This window comes from Rana temporaria, chromosome 3 (assembly GCF_905171775.1).
Source record: "Rana temporaria chromosome 3, aRanTem1.1, whole genome shotgun sequence".
In the NCBI taxonomy this organism is placed as follows: domain Eukaryota; kingdom Metazoa; phylum Chordata; class Amphibia; order Anura; family Ranidae; genus Rana; species Rana temporaria.
In genome coordinates this window covers 281,441,624-281,468,752 of record NC_053491.1, presented here as the reverse complement: position 1 = coordinate 281,468,752, position 27,129 = coordinate 281,441,624, and the positions used below count along the sequence as shown (strand labels likewise).

General features: G+C 41.7%; 1 protein-coding gene across 2 annotated transcripts in view; it reads left to right on the top strand.

Moving 5' to 3' along the window:
• The window catches only part of LCP2 (lymphocyte cytosolic protein 2), a 300,267-nt gene that overhangs the window by 241,446 nt on the left and 31,692 nt on the right, over positions 1 to 27,129 (top strand). For both annotated transcript variants that reach the window (XM_040344695.1, XM_040344694.1), the window contains 2 exons: positions 13,088 to 13,146; positions 25,968 to 26,041. In XM_040344695.1, the coding sequence (XP_040200629.1) occupies positions 13,088 to 13,146; positions 25,968 to 26,041 (133 nt within the window). The remainder of the gene's footprint in view (positions 1 to 13,087; positions 13,147 to 25,967; positions 26,042 to 27,129) is intronic.

Sequence of the window (27,129 nt, the reverse complement as noted above, 5' to 3'; positions counted from 1 at the left end):
GGCGTGGTGGTGGAACAACCTCCAAAACTACTGTGCCTTGACCTGCGTCCTTCCCAGCTGCCAGCAGAGTCACCCAATGGGCCGTAAAAGACAGGTAACGTCCCTGTCCATGCCTGCTGGACCATGAGTCAGCGGTAAGATGCACCTTACCACTGACCGCCCTGTCCAGCGAGGTATGGACATTGCCTTCCACATGCCGGTAGAGAGCCGGAATCGCCTTCCGTGAAAAAAAGTGGCGTTTGGGTACTTGCCACTGAGGTACTGCACATTCCACAAACTCACGGAAGGGGGCAGAATCTACCAACTGAAAAGGTAGCAGTTGAAGTGCTAGCAATTTTGCTAAGCTAGCATTCAACCGCTGGGCATGTGGATGGCTGGGAGCGTACTTCTTTCGGCGCTGCAGCAGCTGGGGCAGGGAAATTTGTCTGGTAATATCAGTAGATTGGCCGGATGTACTACCACTACTACGTTGTGACACACCTATTTCTACACCTTCGGTGCAGGCTGCAGAGAGGACTAGGGGTCTAGTGGGGTTTGAGGTCACAGAAGGGCAAGGGGAGGACCGCTTTGGTCTTTGGTGTGGGTCTTTCTGGTATGCCTGCCAACGAGCTGCATGGCAGGTCGACATATGTCTGGACAAGCATGTGGTGCCCAAGCGGGTGATGTTTTGGCCACGCGAGATACGCTTGAGACATATGTTGCAAACAGCAAAGGTAGCATCTGATGGACAGGTTTCAAAAAAGGCCCACACCAAAGAACTTTTGCTGTACCGTTGAGACACAGCAGCGCCACGTAATGCAGTTGGTGTACTGCCCTTAAGCTGACCCCTGGAGGGCTTCCTGCCTCTTTGAAGATGTGCCTGTGCCTCGTCCTCTTCCTCCTCCTCCTCTCTCCTACCAGGCACCCAGGTAGAGTCAATGACCTCATCATCCCCTCCCTCCTCATCATCACTGGCGACAACCTGGCAGTATGCTCCAGCTGGGGGAACATCACTCCCAGATTGTTGTCCCTCTCGGCCACCCCCTCTCCCTGGGCTCACATCAATGCCTTCCTCTATCAGTGTTCCGTCATCGGAGTCTTCAAAACGCTGTGCATCTTCAGCTAGCATGTACCCAACACTGTGTTGAAACAGTTCGGGGGACTCCTCAGGAGGACACGGTGGGACTAGGGAAGGATTGTGTGATCCCATTGTGCAGAGGGTAGAGGACGCCTTGGCAGCTGCTTTGCCAGACAAACTATAATCAGTCTGTGTGAGAGAGGATGAGGAGGATGAGGACGGCTTGGTCATCCACTCAACTAATTTCTCAGCATGTTGAGGCTCAACACGGCCAGCTCCCGAAAAGAAGGACGAGCGGCCACGGCCACGTGCTGAAGAGGATGCACCACATCCATCACCAGCGTTACCTCTAGATGCAGAGCCTGCTTGCCCTCGTGACTCTCTGCCTCTCTTTGTCCTTCCAGCCATAGTTATGCGTTCAGGTGTTATGTAACAAAATAGTCGCTGTCACACCAACTGCGTTCAGATGGTATTAAACAGCAACCACACAGTAAGAGCGACTTGGCTCAAGTGTAAAGTAACAAAATAGTCGCAGTCACACCAACTGCGTTCAGATGGTATTAAACAGCAACCACACAGTAAGAGCGACTTGGCTAAAGTGTTATGTAACAAAATAGTCGCTGTCACACCAACTGCTTTCAGATGGTATTAAACAGCAACCACACAGTAAGAGCGAGTTGGCTCAAGTGTAAAGTAACAAAATAGTCGATGTCACACCAACTGCGTTCAGATGGTATTAAACAGCAACCACACAGTAAGAGCGACTTGGCTCAAGTGTTATGTAACAAAATAGTCGCTGTCACACCAACTGCTTTCAGATGGTATTAAACAGCAACCACACAGTAAGAGCGACTTGGCTCAAGTGTAAAGTAACAAAATAGTCGCTGTCACACCAACTGCGTTCAGATGGTATTAAACAGCAACCACACAGTAAGAGCGACTTGGCTCAAGTGTAAAGTAACAAAATAGTCGCAGTCACACCAACTGCGTTCAGATGGTATTAAACAGCAACCACACAGTAAGAGCGACTTGGCTCAAGTGTAAAGTAACAAAATAGTCGCAGTCACACCAACTGCGTTCAGATGGTATTAAACAGCAACCACACAGTAAGAGCGACTTGGCTAAAGTGTTATGTAACAAAATAGTCGCTGTCACACCAACTGCTTTCAGATGGTATTAAACAGCAACCACACAGTAAGAGCGACTTGGCTCAAGTGTAAAGTACCAAAATAGTCGATGTCACACCAACTGCGTTCAGATGGTATTAAACAGCAACCACACAGTAAGAGCGACTTGGCTCAAGTGTTATGTAACAAAATAGTCGCTGTCACACCAACTGCTTTCAGATGGTATTAAACGGCAACCACACAGTAAGAGCGACTTGGCTCAAGTGTAAAGTAACAAAATAGTCGCTGTCACACCAACTGCGTTCAGATGGTATTAAACAGCAACCACACAGTAAGAGCGACTTGGCTCAAGTGTAAAGTAACAAAATAGTCGCAGTCACACCAACTGCGTTCAGATGGTATTAAACAGCAACCACACAGTAAGAGCGACTTGGCTCAAGTGTAAAGTAACAAAATAGTCGCAGTCACACCAACTGCGTTCAGATGGTATTAAACAGCAACCACACAGTAAGAGCGACTTGGCTCAAGTGTAAAGTAACAAAATAGTCGCTGTCACACCAACTGCGTTCAGATGGTATTAAACAGCAACCACACAGTAAGAGCGACTTGGCTAAAGTGTTATGTAACAAAATAGTCACAGTCACACCAACTGCGTTCAGATGGTATTAAACAGCAACCACACAGTAAGAGCGACTTGGCTCAAGTGTAAAGTAACAAAATAGTCGATGTCACACCAACTGCGTTCAGATGGTATTAAACAGCAACCACACAGTAAGAGCGACTTGGCTCAAGTGTAAAGTAACAAAATAGTCGCAGTCACACCAACTGCGTTCAGATGGTATTAAACAGCAACCACACAGTAAGAGCGACTTGGCTAAAGTGTTATGTAACAAAATAGTCGCTGTCACACCAACTGCTTTCAGATGGTATTAAACAGCAACCACACAGTAAGAGCGACTTGGCTCAAGTGTAAAGTAACAAAATAGTCGATGTCACACCAACTGCGTTCAGATGGTATTAAACAGCAACCACACAGTAAGAGCGACTTGGCTCAAGTGTTATGTAACAAAATAGTCGCTGTCACACCAACTGCTTTCAGATGGTATTAAACAGCAACCACACAGTAAGAGCGACTTGGCTCAAGTGTAAAGTAAGAAAATAGTCGCTGTCACACCAACTGCGTTCAGATGGTATTAAACAGCAACCACACAGTAAGAGCGACTTGGCTCAAGTGTAAAGTAACAAAATAGTCGCAGTCACACCAACTGCGTTCAGATGGTATTAAACAGCAACCACACAGTAAGAGCGACTTGGCTCAAGTGTAAAGTAACAAAATAGTCGCTGTCACACCAACTGCGTTCAGATGGTATTAAACAGCAACCACACAGTAAGAGCGACTTGGCTCAAGTGTAAAGTAACAAAATAGTCGCTGTCACACCAACTGCGTTCAGATGGTATTAAACAGCAACCACACAGTAAGAGCGACTTGGCTCAAGTGTAAAGTAACAAAATAGTCGCTGTCACACCAACTGCGTTCAGATGGTATTAAACAGCAACCACACAGTAAGAGCGACTTGGCTCAAGTGTTATGTAACAAAATAGTCGCTGTCACACCAACTGCTTTCAGATGGTATTAAACAGCAACCACACAGTAAGAGTGACTTGGCTCAAGTGTAAAGTAAGAAAATAGTCGCTGTCACACCAACTGCGTTCAGATGGTATTAAACAGCAACCACACAGTAAGAGCGACTTGGCTCAAGTGTAAAGTAACAAAATAGTCGCTGTCACACCAACTGCGTTCAGATGGTATTAAACAGCAACCACACAGTAAGAGCGACTTGGCTCAAGTGTAAAGTAACAAAATAGTCGCAGTCACACCAACTGCGTTCAGATGGTATTAAACAGCAACCACACAGTAAGAGCGACTTGGCTCAAGTGTAAAGTAACAAAATAGTCGCTGTCACACCAACTGCGTTCAGATGGTATTAAACAGCAACCACACAGTAAGAGCGACTTGGCTCAAGTGTTATGTAACAAAATAGTCGCTGTCACACCAACTGCTTTCAGATGGTATTAAACAGCAACCACACAGTAAGAGCGACTTGGCTCAAGTGTAAAGTAAGAAAATAGTCGCTGTCACACCAACTGCGTTCAGATGGTATTAAACAGCAACCACACAGTAAGAGCGACTTGGCTCAAGTGTAAAGTAACAAAATAGTCGCTGTCACACCAACTGCGTTCAGATGGTATTAAACAGCAACCACACAGTAAGAGCGACTTGGCTCAAGTGTAAAGTAACAAAATAGTCGCAGTCACACCAACTGCGTTCAGATGGTATTAAACAGCAACCACACAGTAAGAGCGACTTGGCTCAAGTGTAAAGTAACAAAATAGTCGCAGTCACACCAACTGCCTTTAGTTGCTATTAAGCAGCACGCACGCAGTAATAGCGACTGCGGTCAACTGCGATTTAACAGCACGCACGCAGTGACACCAACTGCCTTTAGTTGCTATTAAACAGCACGCACGCAGTAATAGCGACTGCGGTCAAATGCGATTTAACAGCACGCACGCAGTGACACCAACTGCCTTTAGTTGCTATTAAACAGCACGCACGCAGTAATAGCGACTGCGGTCAAATGCGATTTAACAGCACGCACGCAGTGACACCAACTGCCTTTAGTTGCTAATAAACTGCACGCACGCAGTAATAGCGACTGCGGTCAAATGCGATTTAACAGCACGCACGCAGTGACACCAACTGCCTTTAGTTGCTATTAAACAGCACGCACGCAGTAATAGCGACTGCGGCCAAATGCGATTTAACAGCACGCACGCAGTGACACCAACTGCCTTTAGTTGCTATTAAACAGCACGCACGCAGTAATAGCGACTGCGGTCAAATGCGATTTAACAGCACGCACGCAGTGACACCAACTGCCTTTAGTTGCTATTAAACTGCACGCACGCAGTAATAGCGACTGCGGTCAAATGCGATTTAACAGCACGCACGCAGTGACACCAACTGCCTTTAGTTGCTATTAAACAGCACGCACGCAGTAATAGCGACTGCGGCCAAATGCGATTTAACAGCACGCACGCAGTGACACCAACTGCCTTTAGTTGCTATTAAACAGCACGCACGCAGTAATAGCGACTGCGGTCAAATGCGATTTAATAGCACGCACGCAGTGACACCAACTGCCTTTAGTTGCTATTAAACAGCACGCACGCAGTAATAGCGACTGCGTTTCTGTGCAATTCAATAGCCCAGTTGCATTAACAGCGACTGCGCTTCTGTGCAAATAAATTGCACACGTGCAGTAACAGGTAATGCGTCTGTGTGTGCAATTAACTAGCACACGTTAAATAACACAGAATAATTATATTTAAAGTAAATCCCTAATGCAGGCAATACAACACGTTAGAGCGCTGCATGTAGAACAATCTCCTGCCTGACAGATACTAATAGATAAACTAGCTGAGCTGTACAGTTTATAAATATATTGACAACGCCTAAGGATGTGAATATATTCTCTACAAACTGTATTTTTAACTACTCTATCTATCTATCTATCTATCTATCTATCTATCTATCTATCTATCTATCTATCTATCTATCTATCTATCTGGTTAAGACACTGTGTCTCTATCTCTCTATCTCTCTCTGTCTGACTGACTGATCTTCTCTAGAACCGCCAACACACTACACTAGGCAGCCGTGCAGGCTGCCTTTTATAGTGGGGGGCGTGTACTAATCCCCCTGAGCCATAATTGGCCAATTATGGCTCTTCGTTTTTTGAGCGCTGTGATTGGCCAAGCATGCGGGACATACAGCATGCTTGGCCAATCATCAGCGCTCAACGCCCCAGTGAATTATGGGACGTTTTGTGTCATTCGAATTTGGCGCGAACGACCCGTTTTGTTCGATTTTCGACGAACGATCGAACGACCGATGTTCGATTCGAACATACGTTCGAATCGAACGCGGAGCTCATCCCTAGACACAAGCAGAAACTTTTTCGCTTGGACACAATCAGTACTGTACTGATGAAGCCAGATGTACAGTATTTCACAAAAGTGAGTACACCCCTCACATTTTTGTCAATATTTTATTATAACTTTGTAGCAAAGTGTAATTTCTTCAGTGTTGTCACATGAAAAGTAGTGAGTTTACAGCTTGTATAACAGTGTAAATTTGCTGTCCCCTCAAAATAACTCAACACACAGCCAATAATGTCTAAATCACTGGCAACAAAAGTAAGTACACCGATAAATGAAAATGTCCACATTGGGCCCAATTAGACATTTTTCCTCCCCAGTGTCATGTGACTCGATAGTGTTACAATATCTCATGGTGTGTTCAATTTGGTGTAATAGCTCTCACTCTCTCATACTGGTCACTGGAAGTTCAACAATGCACCTCATGGCAAAGAACTTTCTGAGGATCTGAAAAAAAAGAATTGTTGCTTTACATTAAGATGACCTAGGCTATTAGAAGATTTCCAAGACCATGAAACTGAACTTCAGAATGGTGGCCAAGACCATACAGCAGTTTAACAGGACAGCTTCCACTCAGAACAGGGCTAGCCATGGTCGACCAAAGAAGTTGAGTGCACATGCTCAATGTCATATCCAGAGGTTGTCTTTGGAAAATAGACATATGAGTGCTGTCAGCATTGCTGCAGAGGTTGTGTGGAGTCAGCCTGTCAGTGCTCAGACCATACGCTGCACACTGCATCAAATTGGTCTGCATGGCTGTCATCCCAGAATTAAGTCTCTTCTAAAGATAATGCACAAGAAAGCCGCAAACAGTTTGCTGAAGACAAGCAGACTAAGGACATGGATTACTAGAACCATGTCCTGTGGAGGGAAGAGGACACTAGTGGCAACCTGTGAAGCTCTGGTAAATTCCATGCCCAAGAGTTTTAAGGCAGTGTTGGAAAAGAATGGTGGCCACACAAAATATTGACACTTTGGGCCCAATTTGGACATTTGCACTTAAGGTGTACTCACTTTTTTTGGCATCTGTTGCCAGACATTAATGGCTGTGTGTTGAGTTATTTTGAGGGGACATCAAATTGACACTGTTATACAAGCTGTACACTCACCACTTTACATTGTAGAAAAGTGTAATTTCTTCAGTGTTGTCATGAAAAGATATAATAAAATATATATACAAAAATGTGAGGGGTGTACTGACTTTTGTGAGATACTGTATACAGGTGAAACTCCAAAAAATAGAATGTCGTGCAAAAGTTAATTTATTTAACTAATGCAACTTAAAAGGTGAAACTAATATATGAGATAGACTTATTACATTGCAAAGCAAGATAGTTCAAGCCGTGATTTGTCATAATTGTGATGATTATGGCTTACAGCTCATGAAAACCCCAAATTCACAATCCCAGAAAATTTATATTGTGAAAAGGTACAATATTCTAGGCTCAGTGTCCCACTCTAATCAGCTAATTAAGCCATAACACCTGCAAAGGGTTCCCGAGCCTTTAAATGGTCTCTCAGTCTGGTTCAGTAGGAATCACAATCATGGGAAAGACTGCTCACCTGACAGTTGTGCAGAAAACCATCATTGACACCCACCATAAGGAGGGAAAGACTCAATAGGTAATTGCAAAAGAAATTGGATGTTCCCAAAGTGTTGTATCAAAGCACATTAATAGAAAGTTATGTGGAAGGGAAAAGTGTGGAAGAAAAAGGTGCACAAGCAGCAGGGATGACCACAACCTGGAGAGGATTTCAGGGAAAGGCCATTCAAAAGTGTTGGGGACTTTCACAAGGAGTGGACTGAGGCTGGAGTCAGTGCATCAAGAGCCGACACACACAGACGGATCATGGACATGGGCTTCAAATGTTGTATTCCTCTTGTCAAGCCACTCCTGAGCAACAAACAACGTCAAAAGTGTCTTGCCTGGGCTAAAGAAAAACAGACCTGGTCTGTTGCTCAGTGGTCCAAAGTCCTCTTTTCTGATGAGAGCAAATTTTGCAACTCATTTGGAAACCAAGGACCCAGAGTATGGAGGAAGAATGGAGAGGCACACACTGCAAGATGCTTGAAGTCCAGTGTGAAGTTTACACAGTCTGTGTTACATTTAGGGAGCCATGTCATCTGTTGGTCCACTGTGCTTCATTAAGTCCAGGGTCAACACAGCCATCTACTAGGAGATTTTGGAGCTCTATGGGGATGCTGACTTCATTTTCCAGCAGGAATTGGCACCTGCCCACACTGCAAAAAAGCACCAAAACCTGGTTCAATGACTGTGGGATTACTTTGCTTGATTGGCCAGCAAACTCGCCTGACCTGAACCCCATAGAGAATCTATGGGGCATTGCCAAGAGAAAGATGAGAGACATGAGACCTAACAATACAGAAGAGCTGAAGGCCGCTATTGAAGCATCCTGGTCTTCCATAACACCTTAGCAGTGCCACAGGCTGATCGCTTCCATGCCACGCCGCATTGAGGCAGTAATTGCTGCAAAAGGGGCCCAAACCAAGTACTGAGTACATATGCATGCTTATACTTTTCAGAGGTCCGATATTGTTCTATGTACAATCCTTGTTTTTTCGAGTTTCACCTGTGTGTGTGTGTGTATATATATATATATATATATATATATATATATTTGTGTGTGTGTGTGTATACAGGTATATATATAATGTTAATATCAGCTGCAGAATAACACTTGCTAAATAGCAAAAATGCAAAAATATAACAAACAGTGATAAGAAAATTACTGCGCTAGATATTGGTTAGATATAAGTATAAATATACTGGACAAACATATAATAGTCAATATGTCACAAAAGTCTCATAGAAACAGAAACAAATATATATATATATCATAAAAGTCCCATTAGAATGGTAAAATGCTTGTGCTCAATAGACGTCTCCTATATAGTTGTGCTCAGACTGGGTACCCCACATAGATGTAAACTCACCCCTGGGTGTTGACCACCTATCGCTAGTATGGTCTCTTAGGCATGTGGGGATACCCTGTTAGAAATCCTTTAGGATGGCGTCTTTACGATGACATACAGTATACCTCATAGGGATGGATAGGAATGACAAAAACTGGAAAATCCTCATTGCGCAATGCCATTTTGAAAAAAAATTATTTGGTCCACAATAAAAATAGTTACACTTACATTTGAAAGTGCCTGATAGTCCTGGCACCCGGCGTATATAGCAGGCGACTAATATGGGTAATCGGCCATTCAGTAGAATGCCACTGTGCTCAGGGTCTTGGTGCTCGATTCCCGGGTATTGTTTGTTTGGTCGGAAGTGTCGCGATGATGCAATATTACCTCAACATTTTGGCTAATCACAAAGCCATCATCAAGAAGTAGTGTTTGTGATTAGCCGAAACATTGAGGCAATACCGTGTCAGTGTACATCTATGTGGGGCACCCAGTCTGAGCACAACTTTATAGGAGACGTCTATTGTGCACAAGCACTTTACCATTCCAATGGGACTTTTATGATCTACGGTATATATAATATATATATTTGTTTCTATTCCTATGAGACTTTTGTGTCATATTGACTATTATATGTTTGTCCAGTATATTTATATCTGACCAATATCTAGCCCAGCAATTTTCTTATCAATAGTTAGGAGGAGTTGCTGCATGAGCGAGTGGAATTCCTGTTTGTGTGCTGTTTTAGGGACAGACCTGTTGTTTTCATGCTAATGGTCTATAATGTCTTTGTACGTTCTTCTATAATAAAGCTTTGTATATTTATATTGGCATGTTTAGGAGTACAGAGTGCCCAATTATTTAAGTGTTTTTGTTTATTTAGTAAATTAGAATTGCATTCCTTTGAATGTGCAAAGAACAAGGTGCATCTCAACAAAATTAGAATATCATCAAAAAGTTCATTTATTTCAGTAATTCAATTCAAAAAGTGAAACTCCTAAAAAGATTTGGGAAAAAATGAACAGGAAGCACTCACATCGCCACATCCGTAAATTGGAGGAAAAATATGAAAGGTTACTTCTTACAGTAACCAAGGGTTGGACTTTTAAGGCATGGAAACAATGAAGAAGTATATATTTATTAGAAAAAAGTACATGGTAAATAGCAATGTTCAAAAAAAAATCATATAAAATTATATAGTTTGTACATTGAGCACTTGGTTGTCTACGCGTTTCACTGTAAGGTTTCTTCAGGACAACGATCAAGGTTCAAAAGGGATGACAAGAAAAGAGAACAAGGCTCACTATCTAAGAATGGACTGAGCCTCATGTACATAATCCGGAAAACGGAAAGATATCACAGTATGGAAAATTTCCAAAGAAATGTAAAAAAAATGTGCCGCATATAGGTGATTTGGGGAGCCATGTCATCTGCTTGTGCTGGTCCACTGTGTTTTATCAAGTCCAAAGTCAGCACAGTCCTTCTAGATTCTAGAACACGTCATGCTTCCTTCTGCTGACCAGCTTCATGGAGATGCTAATTTAATTTTCCAGCAGGACTTGGCACCTGCCCACACTGCCAAAAATACCAATTTGTGGTTTAATGATTATGGTATCACTGTGCTTGATTGGGCAGCAAATTTGCCTGACCTAAACCTTATAGAGAATCTGTGGGGTATTGTAGAAAGGAAGAAGAGAGTCGCCAGACCCAACAATGCTGAAGGCCACTATCAAAACAACCTGGGGTTCCATAACACCTCAGCAGTGCCACAGGCTGATCGCCACCATGGCACACCGCATTGATGCAGTAATTTATGCAAAAGGAGCCCCGACCAAGTATTCCAAGTATTGAGTGCATACCATACTGTACGTGGACATACTTTTCAGTAAGCCAACATTGCTGTATTAAAAATCCTTATTTTTTTGTGATTTTATGTAATATTCAAATTTTCGAAGATACTGAATTTTGAGTTCTCACTATCTGTAAGCCATAATCATCAAAATTAAAAGAAAGAAATTGAGTTACTGAAATAAATTGACTTTTTGATGATATTACATTTTTTTGAGATGCAAGTGTATTACTGCACTGAGGCCCCATACACACGAGATAATTTATCCGCGGATACGGTCCAGCGGACCGTTTCCACGGATAAATCCTCTCAAAGATTTCCGCAGATTTCGATGCGATGGAGTGTACACACCATCGCATTGAAATCCGCGCGGAAATCCTCTGGCGATGACGTGTCGCGCCGTCGCCGCGATTATGACGCGGCGACGGGCGCGACGCTGTCATATAAGGAATTCCACGCATGCGTCAAATCATTACGACGCGTGCAGGGAATCCCTTTGGACGGATGGATCCGGTGAGTCTGTACAGACGAGCGGATCCATCCGTTGGAATGGATTCCAGCAGATGGATTTGTTGTGCATGTCAGCAAATATCCGATCTGCTGGAATCCATCCCAGAGGAGATTTCTCCGCGGAAACAGATCCGCTGGCGTGTACACACCATAGGATCTATCCGCAGAAACCCATTTGCTGGGATTTATCTGCGGATGGATTCTATCGTGTGTATGGGGCCTGAGAAGAAAGGATAAGAATGGTCCTACTAAATTAAGTTAAAATTAATGACAATATTTAAAATGCATTTTTTGTCTTATAACTGAATACATTTATAGTTATTAGTAATTATTTCATTGCAATATATTGATTTGTGGTATTAATTAATCTACTTTGTAGGGTGAAAGTGTATTTTCCCCATTAGGCAAAATTGGCCCTATTTGCCAAGGAAGTTTTTTTGCTCACCTCACAGCTCACAGCTCAGCCTCACAAAATGATACACTACTTCAACCCTTAATTTACTTGCCACATCAAAAAAATGTTCTTCCACCAGAGGTCTGAATGTTTTCCCAATGACCCAGATCCTTCACATCACAGCCCCCCTCTTCTTATATCACAATCCTGTTCATACAACTTACATTAACCCCCTTAACAGCAGTGTCCTCAGCCCCACTTCACAGTAGTGTTTTGAACCCCCTTCACATCACACCCCCTTCATTCACAGCAGTGTCCTTTGACCCACTTCACATCACTCCCCTCCCCACAGTAGTGTCCTTTGCCCCAATTCACATCACCCTCCCCCACATTAGTGTCCTCTGCCATGCTCCCATCACCCACCACGGTAGCATCTTCCTTTGCCCCCACCCCCCACAGTAGTATCCACTGCCCATCTTCACATAACCTCTCCCAACAGAAGAGTCCTCCTCTGCCCCTCCAAAGTAGTCCCTCCCCCTCACTGTAGTGTTCTCTGACCCCCTTCACATCACCTCCCCCCCACAGTCGTGCTTTTAGCCCCCTTCACACTAACCCCCCCATCCCCCACAGTAATGTTTTCTGCCTATTTACACCCCCCCTCACACACACAGTAGAGCTCTCTGTACATTCACATCAAACATCTCCTGCTCCTTCAGAGCCAGGTCCTCTGCCTCCTCACTCTGGTACCTTACACAGGTACACAGAGTGGAGAGCAGAAGGCAGGACAGATGGAAAGGCACAGTGGTAACAGTGGTACTGGATGGATAAGGAGTTAACTTTGCATATTAACAAGCTGGTGATTGGTTGCTAGAACCGCTCTGTTTCCTAGCAAACAATCACCTGCTGATTAATCTGGAAAGTTATATTGGGCAGCTCCCGCTCCCATTCTCCATCCTGGACCGCAGTCCGCCATTTAGTGATGCCTGTGCTATATACTGATATTATATTCTGTATAGAGAAGGAAAGCATTTCACAAAGATGTATACAGTGTACAATTTATAAGACTACTTTTGTACTATTTAGAATAATTGATTTCAAAGACATATATTTTTAACACATGTACAACATTTACCCTAAAAATGCTAAAATGTTCAGTTAATTCATTTGATGTTCTTCTTTTCCATTAATATTTTAATGGTGTGTTTTATCATAGCTTATTCACTGGAGGGTCACAAACACCAGGAGGGTTATTAAACCCACCATGTAAGCCAGGTAAATATTTTATTTTTTTATTGTCTGTATTTATTTTAACTACAGTGAGGTAGTTTCTACCTACCAGAAGTACATCCAGTCTGCTCCCACAATTCACAGATTCAGAATGATGTAATTATGATATTTTTATGTTTTTTGGGAAAAAGCACCAAGCATATGGTCAACAAATAAAAGCACTCACTTCTATATTAACTCCAGCTTTTAAATGCTGTCATATGGAAGCCTAGACTGTTTCTTTTTTATAAACAGAAAAATATCATACCTAGAAAGCATTCAGGAACTGAATGGTGCACCCTCTACCTAATTATGTCATATTATCTAATAAAGGTGTACCATTTGCATATAATTACATACCATAGTTACATATTTATTAAGGTTGATTAGGTAGGTAAAGATGGTGATATGGATAGGTTACAATATTACACAGGCACCAACATCCCTGAAATTGAGGTATGAACAGAGAGGTTTTAGTGGGATTTTTAATGATGCTGGAAAACAATGAATACAAATATTAAAGTATATAAAATGACAGAAATTGTATCATTACATACAACACATAATTAAAAAGTTTATTATGCTTAGGTAAACATATACATGGACACATCTTGTCTTCAGAAATGTTTGGATCTAGTCACTGAGGGTGACAATTAGATGATTATCCCGACATGTTTTGCCACCCTGGGCTTCTTCAGGGGATATATTAAAAACAAAAGCTGTAGCACTGCATAAAACAGAACATAATTTAGAACAAATACAATAACTAATTACAAAGCATATTAATTTTCAATACCAGCTGCCATGCTCCATCTCGATATGACTCATCCACATCCAGTATCTCCTGCCTCCAGCTGGATGCCAAAATATAGGGCAACAACCACTGAATCATGCACGTGGAGGCCAATGAATGCCCGAACAGACCAGGCTGGAATATATGTGTATACAGTGTTATACTGTATGTTAGTCAAATAGTGGTGTATTAACTATTGGCCAAGAAGTAGCAAGTGAGATATATAGGTAAAAATATGTGTGTAAAGTGAAAAAACTTCATACAGACAGAGGATAAGCAGAAGCATAATTAAATACGGCATACTCATAGCATCAGCTCTTAAAATGCAGATAAGCCAAGGGTGCAGAGTGAAGGTTATAATCTTCGTTGTCAGATTGTAAAAAATGAACGATGAAGATGCTGCAGGATGGGGGCGTTAAAATGAAAAAATTCAGGCTGCGCATAGTAACATAGTAAGGAATATAATTAGCCAAGATGCTGACAAAAAATTGTTATAAAGACATATAAAGTAAGGATCCAATGGATCCAGGTCAGATGTTACACAGAACACAGACCAATGTCCTGCTGCAGATTTCTGTCTCCTATAGGGAGATTGCAACAGATGGCAGCAGGTATAAATCAAAGCCAAAAAAAGATTATTATGGCAGACTTTAGGCAGTGCAAGTAAACATGAAACTAGGGAGTATTGCAGCAGAGATCAATAGATTAATCCATATTTTTTTCATCTGAGAAACCGATCATGTGTGGGCCCCATCTGACTTTTTTCCATTGGTCCAAAAAAAAAAGAACATGTTTTAAAATTTTCCGATGGATAAAAAACCGATAGTAAATTCCGATCGTCTGTGTGGAACTCCATCGAAGAAAAATCCATACATGGTCAGATTTAAGAACAATTTTGTTCCCATTGCGAATAAATCGACATGTGTTGCATCCACCACATGTCAAGGTCACCATTCTCGTGGTGTTTGTAGAGGGGACTATATTATTAAAACGACTATGCTCTAAGCGGCCATTTATAGATTTCGCTCTTTCGGGATCTGCGGAGTGCAACGGCCAAAATTTAGTTAAGATCCCTCGCATTGCATTGCCTTACATTTTTCAATATTAAATCATATGTGCCATGTAGTTGTCCACACCTTTATTTCATCAAGGCCATCTTGTAAAGTTTCTATATTCTGCTGTGCAGTTATTACGCTGCTAAGCTTTGTATTGTCAGCAAACACAGAGATTGAACTATATATACCAACCTCTATAGCATTTATGAACAAATTAAACCTAAAAATGGTCCCAGACAATTTAGAAGATACACTAGACATGTGCAATTCTTTTCATTTCGAATTAGTTTTTTAACGAGAAAAATAAATGAATCTGCGCAGTGGAAGTAAAAATCAAAAATTTAAAAAGTGCCAATATACAATATATGTGGGGTTTTGACACCCCCTACAGGTAGCTGCCTCTATGTAATTTATTCCACCTGGATAGATTGAATAGGGTATGAATGTAGGAGTGGCGCTACCTTAAGAGTGCCTAAATAGTGAATGGTTAAATGTGCATTCAAAAAAATTATGCTTTTTAGTGTCTAAAAACAGTGTGCCAACCTGCAATTTGTGCAATTAATGGATGATGAAAGGAAGTGCATAAAATGTGAATTAAATAAATAAATAAATTAGATATAAATAAGAATTTAGTACAAAGTGCTCAAGTATTAATACATGCGCTGAATGTCCATAATCAATAGGCGAATTGCTGTGCTCTCTGTGTCACAAAGTGCTTATGCCAAGTGAACTTCTGTTCCAATTTTCCACTCAGTGACCACCTCAAACAGTGCTCTTATGTGGCCCCCACTCACCGGATACTTCACCCCCTCCTGGGATTTAAAGAATTCACAGTGTGTGCTACTGTGCTGCACTCTGGCAGTTATCCGTCCTACTATAATCCTGGAGGTGCTTCCAATGATTACCCCATATGCAGGAGAGAAAAGGTCCCAATATAGTGTGATACCTTATGTACAAACTGTTTTTATTAAGTAAAATAGGGTACTCACATTTAGGAAGTAAAAACGAGTATTTCATGCAAAAAGGAAGTGTTGTGATGTTCTGTCAAAACGCTCCTGCACTAAAAAGCATCATTCGTTTTTTAAGGAATTTCAACAAATTTGTTCATTCGGAAATATCCAAATTAAAGAAAAAACATTTAACTAATTATTCAGAAATTTTAGAAATTCAAAAATCCGGAAATTTGAAAATCCGGAAATAATAACTAATAATAGCTTAAATATTACTAACTATTAAATTGTAGTTATTGGAATTTCCTTTCACGTTTGGCTGTTAGTGAACGTAATGAATACAAAATAACAGTTTTATCTGACAAGAACGACCTTTTATAAATCAATGCTGATTATTACTATTTACATCAGCACATTCTTGGATATGGTCCCATATCATCCCCACAATAGCTTATATACTATTGATGCTAGACTGACTGGTCTGTAGGTTCCAGGTATATGGCCCTTTTTTTGAATATTTGTACCATGTTAGTTGGTGCCATTTCAGTCACTAAGCTGTCTTTAAAGATTAGGAATAAGATTCTGGCTATAACATCGCTAAGTTCGTTGAGGACTCTTGGATGTAAACAAGTCTTTTTAGAGCACTGGATTTTGTTAGCCACAAGGTTACATGCCATGCTGTGTTACTAACAATATAGTCTTGTTTATTATACCACTCCTTTTCCTTTTTAATAACTAAGAAGAATGTATTTAATACAGTTGCCTTCTCCTTGTTACTTGTAACCAACCAAGCTCTGACCTTGGCTTTTTATTATTTTGGGTAATGTTTTTACTCTCCTCCACTATGTGTCTCTCATGGTCAACTGGCAAAGATCTGCTCTGATCGCACTCTTACATTTCTTATTGCATTCTTTGTAGTGTTGGAATCCCGATGGTGACCCCTTGGCTTTATATTTTTAAAAGGACAGTTTTTTCCCTCATTAATATGCCCCATTACTCTAGAATTCAGCCACCTAGTTCTTAACTTTAATTATTTTTTATTTGTTGCCCATTGGAATGCACTGGCCAATTCTATTATTTTATATGACACTCCCATTTTTCCTTAGTGTTGGTTGCTTCTAGAATTTGACCCCATTCAATATCGGTTAGTATGGAGCGCAGTTTAGTAAAGTTTGCTCTTTTGAAATTTAGGGTTCTTTTACTACCCTTGTGTCTCCCTTTCTCCTTATTCATACAGGTGGCTAATGTGTAAATTAAAGTGTACATGCTTCGAAAATTCAGTTTGTAAATGGATAGAAAACTGTCTAAAAGACCATCTTCAGAGAATAGTGATTAACTACTTCTTGCTTGGCTGTAATTTTACAACATCATTTGACACAATGGGCAGGGCCACTTCGCCTTTTACCTTTTACCGCGCATGCACGCATTAATGCTCTTGACCAGGTGGGGGACTGTATTTATGTGAGAGTCAAACATTAAGGTCGTTTCCCTGACTTAGAGATGAGCCATGTCACTGTGTGCAATAACTAATTACACAGAGTCCCTGTGTAAAATCCTGTCCTGTGTCACTACACACTGTTGTCCGATGTATGTTGCATTTGGTAGGGACACCGCTGAACCCATGCTCTCTCTACCAGTCCAGCGTACCTTTACGCAGTGCAAATCTCTAATCATCACATGTTGTAACCCGCATTACCACTCATGCCGACTCCTTCCTATTTCCTCTCGGGTGTACTTGACTTCACTTCCAGGTGTAGTGTGCGTGATGGTGTCCCATCCGGTATCGCCAGATGCGTTTCGTCGCACAGACTTTATCAAGAAGCGCCTCTTGATAACGTTTGACAGAACACATCTATACGGTACCGGATGTGGCGCCATCACACACACCACAACCGGAAGTGAAGTGGAGGAAAGGAGATTTAACCTTCATATAAGGAAAAGCTTATGTGGAAATGTGGAATAGAGATTCCCTCATGAACTGGTTCTAGCTAGCTCAGCAGATTGTTTAAAAAAAGAGCTGGATGCATTTTTAAATGCACAAAATATTATTGGATATTGATATTTACAAGTAATAACGACAGGGGTAATTGATCCATGGAAATTCAAATTGCCTCATGGGAGATCAGGAGGGGATTTTGGGCCCCACTGGAGAAAATTGGATCATGCTTTATTGTTTTTTTGATGAACTGTGAGTATAGGGTAGTATATATATGGAGGTTTTCTATTTGTGTGTTTGTGTTTTTTCAACTTCACTAACTACATAACTATACGTGCTTTGGTTTTATGTACCCTAGTTATACCATTGTTGTCTCTGGTAGCCCCCTCTGACCTTTGCTCACTGCCAACTATAGCTTCCTCTGCCCCCCACCACCTAGTTTAAAAGTTCCTCCAACCTTTTGGCCATCTTCTCCCCCAAAAGCGCTGTATCCTCCCCATTTAAGTGCAGTCTGCCCCTACTATAGAGCTGACAACTAACTAAAAAGTCAACCCAGTTTTTAAATTTCCTAAGCTCCTGCTGCCTTTCTTAAATATTGAACCTAAGTCCCTGAAAAAAATGTTTTAAGACACTCCATATTCCTCTAAGTTTGTCATTGGTGCCAATAAATACAAATCCTCTCCAGCCCCTCCCAACAATCTGTCCATCCGATCTGTGATGTGCCTAACTTGAGAACCTGGTGAACGAGGAGCGAGCACTGATGGCAAGAAAATTGGAAACAGAATTCAACTTAGCATTTCTGGCCCTACAAAACTGCCAAACTCAAACTAATAGAACTCGGCTGGACAAAGCACGTCTGGAATACGACTTGTTCTTAACCGATTCGGCAAATAGAACACTTAATAGATCTAGACATGCTTTCTACAAGCAAGCTAATAAACCAGGGACATATTTAGCTAGAGCGCTAAACACACTCAATAAGACTTTTAAACCCATAAAGTTAAAAATTGCCAACAGGGTTCTCTCCAGCAACCCACTTAAAATAGTTCAAAAGTTTAGCTCACATCTAAAACAACTCTACTCAGAAACTACTGTATTTGACGAATCTAAAGCTGACTCCTTTTTTGCACAAATTAATCTTCCACAAATAAGTCAATCACAGAAAGAACAGTTGGAAGAACCAATTACGCAAGAGGATGTAGCTTTAGCCATTCGGGAACTCAAAATTAACAAAAGACCGGGACCTGACGGGTTCTCGGCAAACTACCTCAAAACTTTTACTGAGTTACTTTCACCCAGACTGGCAGAGGCATTTAACAACTTACTAGAGCAAAAAACCTTCAGACCTGAAACGTTGCTAGCAACATTTTGTATGATTCCCAAACCACATTCGGATGACACACTTTGTAGCAATTATCGTCCCATATCTATGCTTAACATAGATATAAAACTATTAGGTAAAATACTAGCTACCCGCCTTAACAATTTTATCGGTACTCTAATCAATCGAGATCAAGTAGGTTTCATGCCATCCAGACAAGCGGGCGATAATATACGCAGGGCATGCCTCTTGGCCAACATAGCAAAGAAAAGGGGTATACCGGCGTGTTTTCTCTCTCTGGACATCAAACAAGCTTTTGATTCTGTTTCCTGGGCGTATTTAAAATATACTCTACAGAAATGGGGCTTTGGCCCTAATTTCACTAATTGGATTATGGAACTTTATAATAACCCTAAAGCTTATGTTAAATACGCAGGATATAAGTCTGACACATTTGATGTCAGAAGAGGAACACGTCAGGGCTGCCCGTTATCCCCGTTATTATTTGCCCTCCTTATCGAACCGCTTGCTCAGAAAATCAGATCAGACCCCACTATCCTAGGTATAGAATTAGGAGGTCATAAACATAAATTATGCCTATTTGCGGATGACATTCTTTTATTTCTTTCTTCCCCGCAAGTAACTGGCCCTAATCTCATCCCAATACTTGATAGATTCGCGACGTTCTCAGGTCTAGCCATTAATCCCAAGAAATGTGTAGCACTAAACATATCCCTCTCAAGACTAGAATTAAGTGCAGCCAGTCTTCCATTTACATGGTCGGATAAGAGCATCCCGTACTTAGGAACACACGTAACGGCTGATACATCTGATTTATTCTCTTATAATTATCCCCCTCTTCTTAAACAGATAACAAACTTACTCAAATCCTGGTCCCAGCTCCCATTATCCTGGTTAGGTAGGATCAACGCAGTTAAGATGACAATATTACCAAAATTGTTGTATCTTTTTAGAGTGCTCCCGAGTCCAATACCGGCTTACTTTCTGAGGATAATACAAAACAGAATGACGACCTTTATATGGGGCACATCTAGGCCCAGAATAAAGGCGAAAATCTTGCATCTCCCCAAAACTCAAGGAGGGTTAGGATATCCGAATTTTACAAACTACTATAGGGCAGCGCAAATTTCAACCTTGGCCAAATATCATGCAAAAAAGGAAACACCTCTCTGGGTAGCGATTGAGGCAACCGAGTGTGATCCCATCCCTCCAGCTAACTTACTATGGATTCTTCCCAAGCTACGCGGGAAAATCTGCAATCCAATTATTAAACATTCTCTCTCACTATGGGATAGCTATAAATCCAAGTATTCACTGGTGTCCCCTCTCAACCCACTGCTTTCATTTTATAAAAACCCAACATTTTATCCGGCATGGATCTTCCCTAACACATTCAAGGAATGGGTAAGGAAAGACTGTATATATGTCTATAAATTTTTGGATTCATCGGGTGTCATGCCCTTCCCGACAGTATGTAAAAAATACGGTATACCTCAATCAGAATTGTTTCGATACCTCCAAATAAAAAATTTTGTGGAAACACATCTGACCTCTTCGGCTCTGAAAAACCAGATGTCACCTTTTGAAAGTATATGTAAAGATAATCCACATGTAAGAGGTACAATTTCGGTTCTGTACTTGCAGTCACTATCCCACAATAACACAACAAAGCTTCCTTATGTTCAGAAATGGGAGAGTGACCTGGGTATAGAACTTAATACCTCGGATTGGAATCAAATATGGCGAAACACTAAATCGGCTTCCTCGAATATAATAGCATTGGAAGCGGGCTATAAGGTATTAATGAGATGGTACCTGGTGCCAAGCAGAATAGCTAAATATGCACCAAACTGCACCGGACATTGCTATAGGGGTTGCATCACCGAAGGTACATATTTTCATACTTGGTGGACGTGTCCAATAGTACAGAAATTCTGGGATAAGATTTTCAAGATGGTAAATGCGGTGACTAAATTGAGAATACTTCCAGACCCTAAATTGGCACTACTGAATTTAAAGCCCATCAATCTAACACACACGCACTTCAAGCTACTAACACAACTCTTTACGGCAGCCAAACAAACCATAGCAAAAGCTTGGAAAACTCCAATTTTATCAACGACGGAAACAAAAAATAGAATGAATATTGCTATGACGCATGCCAAAATGGAAGCGTTAGAAACGGACACGATCGCCAACTTTGAAAAAATATGAAACCCTTGGATACAATATGCTATACCAGAAAATTTTAATAAAGGTGTAATGATGCCATGGTAGCTTTCCTATACAAAAATAACCGTTGTACATTTCATGCTTTGACGACGGATCCTAGCCCATCCCTGCAGACTTCCTTACCTGACCCCCCCCCCCATTTTCCTTCCTTTTCTTCCCTTCTTCCTTTTCCTGATCTGATACTGCATAAGGTAGTACCCTCGTGTATCTACCGTTAACTTTGAAAAGGTAGCACATTTTAGAAATTTAAAGTTGATAGGTAGTAAGGTTACATTAAATAAGGACGTATTATCTTTGATATATTATCCACTAGCCACTAGGACAAGTTGTAAGGATTACATATTTGGCTATGTTAACTACTTAAACTCTTCCTGCGATAGTACACAGAACATGGCTAAAATATTCCCGTTTATTGTTGTTTAAGAAAGATGATACTGTTAGTCAATCTTATGTTATAATAACCACCTGATTACTGTAACGAATGTATGCTTCATGTACAATTTATTCTTGCATTTAATAAAGATATTCTTGACAAGGAGAACCTGGTGAACGACATACTGTGCTGCAATTACACTCTTTGTGACAGATTGTCTTATCTGTCTTTCTAATAATTATGTCCCCTACCACCAATATCTGTCTACCCTGCTCTGAAATCTTGCCCCATCCTTACTGCAGGAGTTGTGCCCCTGGCAGCTAGAAGAGTCATCCTGCTCCAGCCATTCCGCTCCTGAACTGATATCCCCAACATTACACAACCAGGCATATTTTTTAGATGTGGCAGCTCAGGACTGGCCTCTCTAGTGCTTTTCCCTTTACACCATCTTTTAGATGTCACCCAACTAGCTTCCTCTGGTGCCTGCACCTCCATGTCTCCACCCTCCTCTATACCGTCCACTGCTAAGACCTGAGAGGTACAGTCCAAACTCCCTTTCAGGTGGCCAGTGCTTCACAGTGTTGCCCATGAACAGTTTTTGAGGAATATATACATGGAACAGGATGTGCATCACCATTCCCATTGGACATGGTATCCACTAATGCAATGAGGATAACCCAGGTAACATTCTGAATTCTATTTTATATAATTGATTGTTAATCTTCCTTCCTAACTTTATTTTGTTCTGAGCAATAGTGGTCTTCCTAAGTGTTTTAGGATCTCCTGCTCACTGGTCACACATCCTCCGGCATCCTTTTGTCCTAATCCGACTCACAGGATCACAAGACCCTTGGTGTCCTCCCCTTCTACTCCCACTCACTAATCGCATGGCCCTCTGTGTCCTCTCCTCTTGTTCCTGCTCACTGATCACACGGTCCTTGGCATCCTATCTTCCTGCTTGCTGGTCACACAGCCCCAGGCGTCCTCTCCTCCTGCTACCGCTCACTGATCACACAGCTTCCCTCATGCTTCTGCTTTAGTTAAGGTGGCTTTTTAAAGTAGAATGTTTGTTCTAGGCAGCACTGTGCCTAAGTGGTTAGCACTTCCGTCTGCCAGCATTGAGGTCATCAGTTTGAATCCCAGCCATGGCACTACCTGTCTTGAGTTTGCATGTTCTGCCTGTGCCTGTGTGGGTTTGCTCTGGGTACTCCCACACTCCAATGACATGCTGGTAGGTTAATTGGCTCCTGTCTAAATTGACCTTAGTATGTGAGTTAGAGACCTGAGATTGTAAGCTCCCTGAGGGCAGGGACTGATGCAAATGTATATATGCTGTATGTACCGTATTTATCGGCGTATACCGCGCACTATTTTGCCCTGAAAATCAGGGCAAAATCGTGGGTGCGCGATATACGCCGATACCCGCTTTCCCGCCACGAGTTTGAATACTGCGCCGGCATATACCGAGCGCAGTACACTCGTGAATCTTCGGGCAGTCTCGGCGCCTCTCGCACTGACGTCCTGTACGTACAGGACGTCAGCGCGACAGTTGCCGAGCCTGCCCGAAGATTCACGAGTGTACTGCGCTCGGTATATGCCGGCGCAGTATTCAAACTCGTGGTGGGAAGGACGCGAGGACGCCGCAGAAGGACGCCGGACCCGCCGAAGAGGACACCGGACCCGCCGAAGAGGACACTGGACCCGCCGCAGAAGGACGCCGGACCCGCCGAAGAAGACACCCGAAGCCGCAGAAGGACGCCAGACCCGACGAGGCCGCCGATGGACGCCGCGCAAGACACCAAAACCGTAAGTACAAAAAAACAAAAAAAACGTTTTTTCCACAGGATTGGGGGCCACTTTAGGGGTGCGCGGTATATGCGGGAGCGCGTTATACCGCGATAAATACGGTAAATATATATATATATATATATATATATATATATACTGCATAAATTATTGACTATATACAGTAAATATCTGAAAAAAATAATGTTTACATTGAATAAACTCTTACAGATCCTTACTATAGGTATAGGCAAATAGGGATATATTGAGAAATAGGGAGAGCTTTTTAAAGCGGTATTAAACTCTATGGGCCAGATTCAGAAACAACTTACGACGACGTATCTCCAGATACTCCGTCGTAAGTCTGAGTGTGTGCCGTCGTATCTTGGCGCCTGATTCAAAGAATCAGATACGCCTCACGGTTGCCAAGATACGAGCGGCGTAAGTCTCCTAAAAGAAAAGAAAAGCGAAAGAAAGTATTCTTTCTGAATTCGGCCCTATACCCTATACACATAGGGCCGGATTCAGAAAGAATCGCGTATCTTTCTGCGGGCGTAGCGCATCTCATATGCGCTACGCCGCCGTAACTAAGTCAGGCGAGTACCGTATTCAGAAACAATTTGCGTCCTTAGTTACAGCGGCGTAGCGTATATGGGCCAGCGTAAGCCCACGTAATTCAAACTTGGCTGGTAGTGGGCGTGTTGTTTGTAAATGATTTGTGACCCCACATAAATGACACGCTTTACGAATGGCGCATGCGCGCGCATGCTCAGTATCACGTCAAATTTTCTCCCTAAGATATGTTGGCTCAATGTTTAGGCGACGTGAACGTAACCTACGCCCATCCCCATTCACGGACGACTTACGCAAACAACGTAAAATACGACGCTGTTCCGACGTTTCCGACGTCCATACCTAACATGACTTACCCCTGCTTTATGAGGGGTAAAGTTACGCCGGACCGACGCCTTACGTAAACGGCGTATATAGATGCGCCGGACGGAACTACGTTTGTTAATCGGCGTATCTAGGTCATTTGCATATTTAACGCTGAAATCAACGGAAGCGCCACCTAGCGGCCAGCGTAAATATGCACCCCAAGATACGACGGCGTAGGAGACTTACGCCGCTCGTATCTTGGCAACCGTGAGGCGTATCTGATTCTTTGAATCAGGCGTCAAGATACGACGGCACACACTCAGACTTACGACGGCATATCTGGAGATACGCCATCGTAAGTTGTTTCTGAATCTGGCCCATACTTTATACCCCTTAGTTTACACGGTATTAAACTCTGCTACATTTTTTATGGGTGTGTATGCCAATTTGTACTAGTATGCACCAAATATTAGAACATTATAACAAACATACCTGTCAAACAGTGCCCCTTTAGTGCGCCGCTGTCAGTGCTCATGCTAGTTTCCATCTACGCTCAGCCTTCTTTCTGGGTTCTGTCTTTAACATTGCCAGGCCGTGATGACACCACTCTGGCATATGTGCATGGAAATTGAATCACCATGGCACAGATTACAAGCTATAAATCTACGCTTAGCTGCTGAATGTACTGGGCTCAGTGTACATGACAGCTGACATGCAAGGGGAATTATTAGTGTCAGAACATACTATCAACATGTTTTTTTCATGTTTCAGCTTGTTTTAATACCATTTTTTGAGCTAAATTATATTGTGAGCTATAGTTATGTTTGATGGTACAGAAATGCATAATAACTCACTAAAATGCATAATGTTGACGTTTTTCATGTAGAAAATAAAGTCTGCTTTGTGTTATCTATAAAGTAATACCTTAAAGTGGATGTAAACCTGATTCATGAAATTTGAGCTTGGCACATATATCTGCAGTGTTTTCTTATCTCTCTTCAAAGCACTGAGTATCGTAGCTGTCTCCTGCTCCGTTCTTCTGTTATCAGCCTTATCACTCCTGTCAAGTTCTCCATCAAAAGAGATAAAAGCAGCCTGAGTTTTGTGTCGTGGAGGGAGCTATAAATAGATTAGCAGGCAGCTTGCCGTGTCATAGAACACCTCTGAGAGTCTTTGCCTATGTGGAGAAGAGGTGTGTGCCTTTCACCCAATCAGTTATCTTGGCTGTATGCCCAGACTTCACACTCCATGTTAAACAGGAAGAGAAAATCTCCTAACATAAAGAGCACTTTCTAAACCGTATAAAAAAGGCAAAGACAGCAGATATACATGTAAAACTTATGTAGGGAGATTTGTTTCATCCCTGTGTATCATCTGAGGCTGTTCACTTCACTGGGTATATGTGAGGGTTTACATCCACTTTAAGCAGCAGGACACACCAATAGTATTTTTTGTAATATTTTTATCTAATTTTTTTTACAGCCTACAAGCCACCTCCTGAAGGCAACACCAGATCACCAGCTCAAAGTCCTTTTAATCATTCACAACAAAATGATGTAAGACTAGAAAATATTTTATACAAATAAAGATGAATGTACAGGGTCTTCTGAATTTGTTTAGGGCTAACTTGATATTGGTTTGTGCTTTGGGTTTTTTGTGCAAGTAAATATGTATACATGGTAAACACATGTAACTACATAAGAAATGCATTGCAAATAAGCCCCAGATTAATGTAGGATATTGAGAATAGATTTGTTTTAAAGTTCCCCAACATTGGCAAATATTTGAGTTTTTTTTAATTATGTTATTGGTCAATATTTAAATCTGTTTATTTATTGTTTACAGCATGATTCTCATGCTGGGGATATGTTAATAAATATCATCCCCTTTGAGAGCCAGCAGCTGACTTTTTTTTTTCTTGGTCTCTTTATCCTGTCTATCACCTAACAGCTTGGGTTCCCACTCTGATTGGTTCCTAAGCAAGTAATAATATGTCATCTTTTATTGGGACAATTATCCTTTTACTATACACTCTCACATAACTGTCAATCTTAATACCATTTGTAAACATTCTCTAAAGCCCTGTACACACAATCGGTTTGTCCGATGAAAACAGACCAATCGACTGTTTTCATCGGACAAACCGATCGTGTGTGGGCCCCATCGGTTTGTTTTCCATCCGTGAAAAAAACTAGAACATGTTTTAAATTTTTTCCTATGGATAAAAAAACGATAGAAAAAAACGATTGTCTGTGTGGAAGTCCATCGGTCCAAAATCCACGCATGCTCAAAATCAAGTCGACGCATGCTCGGAAGCATTGAACTTCATTTTTCTCAGCACGTCATAGTGTTTTATGTCACTGCGTTTTGGCGCGGTTGGATTTTTGACTGATGGTGTGTAAGCAAGACTGATGAAAGTCAGCTTCATCAGATATCCGACAAAAAAATCCATCGGATTAGATTCCATCAGATTTCCGATCGTGTGTACGAGGCTTTACAGTATAGTCTGTATTATAGCATTTGTTACAGGGCAGTCTAAAGCATAAGAAAATTGGACAAAAAAATTGGAACAATTGTCCGATAATCTATTCGTTAGTACACAGCTGTCAAGAGCTGATTACTACAGTGCATGCAAAAATATCCA